The sequence below is a fragment of the Anguilla rostrata genome, unplaced genomic scaffold, assembly GCF_018555375.3.
Source record: "Anguilla rostrata isolate EN2019 unplaced genomic scaffold, ASM1855537v3 scaf1167, whole genome shotgun sequence".
Classification (NCBI taxonomy): Eukaryota; Metazoa; Chordata; class Actinopteri; order Anguilliformes; family Anguillidae; genus Anguilla; species Anguilla rostrata.
The window spans coordinates 11,917-21,230 of NW_026986494.1; the positions used below are offsets into that span (position 1 = coordinate 11,917).

Below are 9,314 nucleotides of genomic sequence, written 5' to 3' on the forward strand. Positions count from 1 at the left end.
GGGGGGGGGTGGACTATATGATAAGTTCTTTCCAGAGGTCCACCCCCCATTTCTCTCTCGCCAGGTCCTTGTTTGTTTCTTGTCTCCCACAGGACCTGCCGGACGGTGTTAATGATCCCCCACTGACGCCGGAGCTCCATCGTTTTAAGTCCCTCTCGGGGACCGTAGAGGACTCTCTCAGACGTCAGGGAGGACATCGGCAGCAACCTGTTTTGGGAGACAGAGGAAACAACAAGGCCCCAGACCCGCCTAGCCACGGTGCACTCCCAGAACAGATGGTGATTGTGTTCTGAGTCAGTGCAACCGTGGGGGCAGCGCTCAGTGAGGGCTAAGTGCCTGCGGTACATAAAAACACTTGTGGGGAGAAACCCGTGAGCTGTCATCCAGGCAATGTCTTTTTGCTTATTAGTAAGACACTGCCTGTAATGTAATGTAATGTTATTTAACCCTCCACTTCACCAACCGACTGTTATATATACCATTTGATAAGGAATATAAGCTCGCTCATGGTCACTCCATTTACTTCGCACTATACTCCGTGATCATGTCAACCTTCACCTACATGCCCATTCTGCTAAAAACATATTGTTTCAACTACGGAATTTCGTAATTTCATCTTAATTTCTCTCACACTGTTGTTATTCTCTCATATGCAAAGCCTGCTGGGACATATGCGTCTGCTCCTATTCTCCACTATCATGTTTTCCGGTTCTAGTTTAGCAAAACAGCGAAGAGGATTCCTACCTGCAGATAAGCCTATCAAAATGCCTTATAAACCTTACAAACACTAAAAGTGCATCTCCACGAAATAACAGACAACGGAGCAGGACAGAAGGATAAACCTTACAAACACTAAAAGTGCATCTCCATGAAATAACAGACAACGGAGCAGGACAGAAGGCTACACAAGTTGCGACCTAGGGAGTTATAATTCTACGGGCTTGTTGATTCTTTTGTCAGTCAAGGCTCGTTGGATGGACGTCAAATCCGTGAGTACATACCATATTTCATCTGCGTTTCTGATGCGTTTACGCTTACGCCACTGCATCCTTTCTCACAGCCACTGTTTTACATATACACTGTTTTACACTGTTTTACACGGGGGGCGATATAGCTCAGGAGGTAAGACCGATTGTCTGGCAGTCGGAGGGTTGTCCGTTCAAACCCCGCCCTGGGCATGTCGAAGTGTCCTTGAGCAAGACACCTAACCTCTAACTGCTCTGGCGAATGAGAGGCATCAATTGTAAAGCGCTTTGGATAACTGCGCTATATAAATGCAGTCCATTTACCATTTACCATATAGCAAACCGAAACTGCTGAACGGTACACGCTCATCAGACCGTACAGATTCACACAACGATAGACATAATCCACAACCGTTTCTTGCAGGGTCGCATTTCTCACTCTCATAATAAAACGCTTTGCAAAAAGAAATTATATCTTTGAATATATTTATGAGATGCAATGTTCGAGGTTAAAATTACGCATGCGTCGTCCAGAACCGCTTTCTCCGAGCCTGCAGCCAGCTGATGTAAAAGTACCCAGTACTCCGCAGGGCGTGACAACATGCAGAACGCAAACTGGTAATGGAATAATGTAGCCTAACTGAACCTTTTCCTCGGAATGAGAGTCCTCGGTGTTCTTTGTGTCGTGCTGCGTGCCATTTGCACGGCAAATGCGGGTAAGTTAAACTGAATTATACATAACCTATATTAGAAATGAATACGACGCTGAAGTTAGCTCATGCTTTGCAGCTCCCGATTCCGGGTGCGGTCAGCGAGTAATACAGCAGTTGGGGTTGAAATCACTGCACCACTGTGCTGCCCATACTGAGATTGTATAATCAAATTGCATTGACTTAATAGATTTCAGTAATTTGATCGACAGCTAATACAGTAGTGTAGGTCTAATACTGCTTTTTATTCTATATTACATCTCAGACCTTTGAATTTATGTGGTGTGGACTTCTTCACCTCCATGATAAGCACATCTTCCGTTAAATACTGCGCAGCTGAGCATAACTAGGCTAACAAGACATACAAGTGCAGCAACCAAAAACCACAGAACTAATCGGAGAATGCAATGAGACAGGCACACTGGGACAGGGAACTGTTTCTGATTAGACTTGCTGCAACTGAGTTACTCTGATTACATTTTTATGTTAGTAACAGAAATGGTTCTGACTTGCTTAGTTCAGAAGCCATTTTCTGAGATGAAGTTTCTTGGTGTTCAGTTGCAGCAAGTATAATTTGTGCTTTTGAATACTGAATTAATGGCATGCAGAAATCTTCAGCTCTTAAATTGTCTCTGTATTCCTTTTTTATTCTGGACTTGGTAATGATCACAGGATTTCCTAAATGTCCAACTGGGTAAATGAATATGAAGAAGATGCAGTCAATCTGATGCTGTTTAGGTAAGCATGTCTGTTAAATACTGTAATTTATTTTATGCTTTATTCTAATGAAGGTGTTTTTGTGTCCACAGCCTCTCACTTTTTGAAGTACATCTACACTGTTGTCAGTGGGGATACTGACTCCCCAGAGTTCATTATCATGGGTTTGGTGGATGATGAGCAGTTTGTGCACTATGACAGCAACATCAGGAGGATGATCCCCCAGACTGAGTGGATGGAAAAATCAGTGGACAAGCTGTACTGGGACAAACAGACTCAGAAAGCGCTCTATGCACATCAGATCTTCAAAGACAATATTGGAATTGCAATGCAGCATTTCAGGTCAACTCAGGGTAAGCACAGACACACACTCATTAAAATACACGTATGGATACATGTACCTGCTCACAAATTCATAGACTCCTTAACACATGCAAACAGACACATGCATAGAGTACACACACACACACACACACACACACACAAAAACACGTATATACACACATACTGACCCCATAGCTTGATGTCTGAAAGTATATTGTTGTATAAGGTAATTAGATGTGTAATAAACGGGATAATTCCCTTCAAGGTGGTCAGAGCTTAACGCTGTATTCTCAGTGGGATCAGAGATTAATGCTGTAGTATCAGTGGAATCAGAGCTTAACGCTGTAGTTTCAGTGGGATCAGAGCTTAATGCTGTAGTCTCAGTGGGATCAGAGCTTAATGCTGTAGTTTTAGTGTGATCAGAGCTTAATACTATAGTCTCAGTGGGATCAGAGCTTAATGCTGTAGTCTCAGTGGGATCAGAGCTTAATGCTGTAGTCTCAGTGGGATCAGAGCTTAATGCTGTAGTCTCAGTGTGATCAGAGCTTAATGCTGTGGTCTCAGTGGGATCAGAGTTTAACGCTGTAGTTTCAGCAGGATGTGCGCAGTGACTGTGTGTGTGTGTGTGTGGGGTGTCCTCAGTGACCGTGTGTGCGTGTGTGGGATGTGCGCAGTGACAGTGTTTGTGTGCGTGTGTGGGATGTGCGCTGTGACAGTGTGTGTGTGTGTGTGTGTGTGGGATGTGCGCAGTGACAGTGTGTGTGTGTGTGGGAAGTGCGCAGTGACTGTGTGTGTTTTCTATCTCCAGATGTGCACATTCTCGAGTGGATTGTTGGCTGTCATTACAATGATGAGACCAGGGACACAGGAGGGATTGAACGTTATGGATACGACGGGAAATACTTCCTCACTGATGAAATGAAAACCTGGCATTTCATTCCACCTGCACAGCAGCTGTTTATCAGTGCAGTGAAATGGAATCCAGCTGAGCTTGAGAATGACAAGCAGTACCACACCCAGATCTGCATTGAGTTGCTGAACAAGTATGTGAGCTACAGGAGCACTCTGGAGAGGACAGGTACAACTCTGCTGCTCAGACTGTTCAGGAAAAGCACATTACGCATAGATCAATTAGCATCTCTAGCAATCTCTATGTAGAAAAAAGGGACGAGTTTGAATGGGTTTCACATGCCTCACACTGTCCCTAACCCTCTTACACCCTTGACACTATCTCTCTCTCTCTTTCTGTTTTGCTGTCCCTGCATCTCTTTCTCTCTCTCTCTCTCTCACACATGCACACACACGCACACACACAATTTTAAATCAGTTAAATATGCTTTATTGGCATGAAATGCCGTTACAGCCCAAGAATGTCGAGTTACTGTAACCGGCTGTCAGCACAAAAGCCAAACACGTTTAAAACACCGCAACGTATATTTATTAAATGACACAAAAACAAACCCAATACAATACAAACCCACATACAAACAGGTAGACACGGCAGAGCCAGCAGGTCTAGCCTAACGCTCACAGTACAGAACCGGACTGAGCTGTGTGAATAGAATAACTTCTGCCCTCACTTGCGTCAAGGATGGGATAAGAGAAAGAACAAATTAAAGGGGAGAAAGGGTAAGTGAGTCTTCTGGTACGCTACCCTGACTAGCTACAACAACAAAAAAGTGCAAAAGAAAAGAAAACACTAACCACACAGTCTACCAGGTAGTCGGACATAATATTTGGATCGAGGTAGAAAATGAAGATCAGTCATAACTAAGTTAAACAAAAGAACAAAACACAACGGTCGCAGCGTGCTTCCGTGTGGCGTGTCTACAGGAACAATGAGAGAGAGAGAGAGAGCTCCTGCTGCCCCGAATGGCCATCTTTTATAGGGGAGCTAATAATTTTGCACCCGGAAGCGACCAGTGCACATGCCTGTGCGCGCACCGCGCATTCTACCGCTGCAGCCTGCAGAGAAAAAGACTCCTACTGGAGAAAAGAAGATAAATTACTACAAAATTCAAGTAAGCAAAATATAATAACTAGGAGCACATAACAAATGCATACAGTAAATATTGCTATTGCAATATATGTGAGTTTATATATACACTCACCGGCCACTTCATTAGGTGACAGGAGTGGCACCCGAGTTGGTCTTCTGCTGCTGTAGCCCATCTGCTTCAAGGTTTAACGTGGTGTGCCTTCAGAGATGCTCTTCTGCATACCTCAGTTATAACGAGTGGTTATTTGAGTTACTGTTGCCTTTCTATCAGCTCAAACCAGTCTAGCCATTCTCCTTTTCACCCAGAGAACTGCCGCTCACTGGATATTTTCTCTTTTTTGGACCATTCTCTGTAAACCCTAGAGATGGTTGTGCTTGAAAAACCCAGTAGATCAGCAGTTTCTGAAATACAACAACCATGCCACGTTCAAAGTCACTTAAATCACCTTTCTTCCCCATTCTGATGCTTGGTTTGAACTTCAGCAAATCGTCTTGACCATGTGTACATGCCTAAATGCATTGAGTTGCTGCCAAGTGATTGGCTGATTAGATATTTGCGTTAATGGGTGCAGTTTGCAGTTGAACAGGTAGACCTAATGAAGTGGCAGGTGAGTGTGTGTATATATATATATATATATATATTCTGTAAATATATATATATTAGGGCTGTCAAATTAATGCATTCATTTTGATGAATTAGTTAATTATAAAAATAACGTGTTAAAATAAAATGCAAATTAAATGTATACAATATTATTTAATGTTTATGTTAATTAATTGATGTACCGATGTCACTGTAAGTTTCTGCGTGTTGAATAACACTACCTATATTGCCAAATAACCCAACTGTCGCATTTTGCCACACTGTCAGCCATTATGGGGTTCAGACACTCTGACAAACCGGTTCTTCATCTGGAGCGGTCGGTGTGGCTCTGAGAGCAGCGCTAATTTCTAAACGACAAGAGAGCACTGACACCACCAGAGTGAATTTACGAACACACCCCTCTGCCATTGTGCATCGCACAATTCCAACCGGTCAATGCGTTAGTTGCGCATGTAAATACTATGTTAAATAATTCAAAAAGACTGCTATGGCCACATTGGTGCTTTAGTGATAAGCTTATGTTAAATAGTTTTTTTTAACTGCTCTGGTCACATTTTAGGCTAAGAGACAGGCTTGCGTTCAATGGTAAAAGACATGTATTTGGAAAAATGATTGGAAATGAAACGATTGATTTCTAATGCCCCCTTCTGATATTCAATGCTTTACTCATGTGCCACAATAATGTAATAATGTAATGAAAGTTACTCAGCTCTACCTTCGGTTATGACCAACGTCCATGCCAAATGTCAGCCTCCTGGGGCGAAAACTATGGCCACTACGGGGTGGGAAACTTTTTGTGGACTGACCGAACAACCGACCGACCGACAGACAGACCTATAGTCGCAATTAAAAATATGTATAAGATGTGTATATATAAATTACTGAAAGAATTTCATATAACTGTAATTATAACATTTACACATTGAATCAAGGTGCTTAGCAAAGGCTCTAGTGGTTGATTGGTAGAATCAGGTGTGTGCACCCACACTGGCCCTTTCTGGATAAGACTGGGACCCCCAGCTCTAAAACATAAAAAATTTGCTTGTTAAAATCCTGGGGTTGCAGTTGAGGTTGGAATGAAAACCAGCATACACAGTGGTCCCCCAGGACTGAGTTTGAGAACCCCTGGTCTCTGTCTGTACCAAGCGGCCAAAACCAGACTTCGTTTTTGAAGCTCATTTCCTGGTGTTGTAGTTCCTGGTTGCTTACTAGCGCCACTACGGATGGCTCCAGTATAGGTGTTTTCATATCCGGTTTCCATGTAAGTCTACGGTACAAATGCGATCAAAATACATAAGTCAATAATTTTTTCTCACAAGAACAAATAGTCATAATAGGTGTATTTTATTCGTCTTATGACTGTCCATGGGTCGATTTCATGATTTATTGCGTCATTTGGGCACAGTGCCAATATTTGTTCTAGACCAATGAGGTACAGCTTGCGTCACTTCCGGATTACTGCGGAGAACTGAGCTACAGTAGGGGCTACAATCTGTGGTCACTGGGGTGGGAGGTGGCGTCTCTTGGCCTTGATATTGCGGTTCCGACCACGGTTCACCTGTGCGAAGTCAGAAAATGCAGGCATCCCATTTTGTAGTGGTTTCATTATAGCGAGTGCTATTTACAGCTGCACTAGACGACCATAAAATAATCCTCCTCTGAAGTTTTGCGGTAGCCGAGTCATTTTTACTATTTCCTTTAGCCCACTTCACCAAATAATTAGTTGGCAGAAAGCGTAATTAGCTAACGCTTATTTGCTATATGTGGTAGTCCAGTAGCCTATGCTAAAACAGTTCGCAACTTCGGCTACCAAGCCATTTGACTAGCTAGCTAACCCTAACCGGCAAATATTCCATCTGTCAAACGTGTTTGACGGCTTGTCAGTCGTGTACATTCCGTAAATGTCTACCTGGGCTATGCTGCACGAATGTGACAAAGCTAGAAGCTAGCAAGAAAATAATTATTAGAAATTCAATGTACATTATTTTTGTCTTTATGCAACAGGTGGAAAACTTGCTCTTCAAAGTGCGTTGTCATATTTACACGCCTGTAGATCAGTTATTAAAATACTTGGTAGATTTGTTAATCACCGCTGACAGTGTTCATTTTTATTCGGTAAAAAGTGACTTGCGAACGATCGGTCAGCTAGCGTCACCCAGCAAGTAAACACCACAAACGGCGATGGAGTAGTAGCAGTTAATGGCTCATTAACTGACTGGCGAAAACCTACGACGATAACTTGCTTGGTTAACAGCAGGTCTACCAGACAGTTATATGAAAATTAGCCTAGTCGAATCACCAGTAGTCTACACATCTCTGATTGATTGACCATCAGTGCAGTCGATGTTCTTCCCCTGTAGTTCATATTGCTAATGCGTGAGCTAACCACGGATAGCTTACCTAGCTCACTGGCAAGCTGATATGCTAGCTAAGCATATTCGTTTTGCCGAGAAACATAAATTGAAGATAACTGAACATAATTGTATTATTAATGTCATACATATAACGTGATTACATGACACAGTACAGTCACGGACGGAAATTAAACTCCGTAAACATTTGATCATATATTTTAAAACATAACGGCAGACAGTCAACTAGCCTCAAGTTCGTTCTGCAATCGTTCGTTCAGGTTGATGGGCTTTTCCGCACCGGACTGTCAATCACATTGTAAAAATCACAAGACCGCTTAACTCTATGGTTTTGGCTCCAAATCGAGAACATGGCCGCGCCCGCCATTGAGCTTCAAAACATGTTTTACAGACCCACGGAGAGGCAATGGGTGACGTCACAGTAGCTTTGTAAGAGGGAAATTAAACTGGGACCCAGAAAAGGCTGACATTTGAACAAGCCAGCATGCTGGGACGCAGCGTGTACTTCAAAGGACCCGAGAGCCTTGTGGTAAAACAATAAGTCAATCGGACTTCCTCTGAATGGGCAGGCCATTTGGCTCTCTGGAATGTTACCACCTGGACACAACCAAGATAAGGGGAACTAGTCTCTTTGCCTGTGGTTGTGGGTGTGGGTGTTTTGGGGTCATAAAGGGTGAAATGACCGGCCACATGGCGGGACAATACCACAGTGCCCTCATTTGGGCCCCTATGACATTACACTTTGTATTTCTTTTCTGGATCTGGACTATAAACCATCTGTATGTCCTATTTACAAACCCCGGAAAACCTTACAAACCATGCACATGTGTTCATTGTATTATTGTATTATGCCTTATGTAATAATAACATGGATTGCGTGTACAATGGTTAAACAGAAGGGTATTTTCATGACAACTGCACCATAATATTAAATCCACTTGGCATGTTTGGTATGTACATGTTCACAATAATTCCAACCATTGAATGAAATATGTTTCATACAAAATAGAATTTGAAAAAACATAGTTTCAATAACTCAGGAAAAACCTAACACAATGGAATGTCCTCTCTGGTAATCATCTCCTTTTCCCCATTTCCCCACCAATTGTTTTAACAACCTCCTCCAAATGGTGGGGGCCGGAATTAGAGATTTATGATTCGGACAGGTTAATTTATGGCAATGCCGCCTAGACCAAACGCGGGATTTGGCTTAAAAGGAAGGGAGACAAAGCAATCGGGGAAGATCGTAACCGACTTCCCCACGTTACACATAATCTGTGTGGTGTGTGTAGATTCACAAGGAAGATCGTAATCGACTTCCCTCAGTGCACATACTAGGCTATGTGTTCTGTGTAGAGATAGCCATGGAAGATCGCAATCGACTTCCCGCACTGCGCATACTCGATGTTCTGTGTGTAGCTAAACAGGCTGGTAAGAACTCTTTTACTCTGCATTTCTGTTTTTAACCTTTATAATTGATTTTGGAAATTGAAGATAATAACCTACCTGCCTGTTCAATAAATTCTTATTTTTAACTTGCGTGGTCTTCATGACTCTAATCCATTTTATCTTCTTTTCAGCCGAAATTCCGTTTAAATACTCAGGGGGGCAATTCTGACTAGG

At 42.6% G+C, this 9,314-nt stretch overlaps 1 protein-coding gene across 1 annotated transcript; it reads left to right on the forward strand.

The window, feature by feature from the left end:
- Positions 1-1,525: 1,525 nt before the first annotated feature.
- On the forward strand, positions 1,526-4,955 carry LOC135247236 (class I histocompatibility antigen, F10 alpha chain-like). The gene is made up of 3 exons (XM_064320548.1): positions 1,526-1,681; positions 2,485-2,745; positions 3,525-4,955. The coding sequence occupies exons 1-3, from the start codon at positions 1,624-1,626 to the stop codon at positions 3,872-3,874; spliced, it is 669 nt and encodes a 222-aa protein (XP_064176618.1). The 5' UTR covers positions 1,526-1,623; the 3' UTR covers positions 3,875-4,955.
- The last annotated feature ends 4,359 nt before the right edge of the window (positions 4,956-9,314 follow it).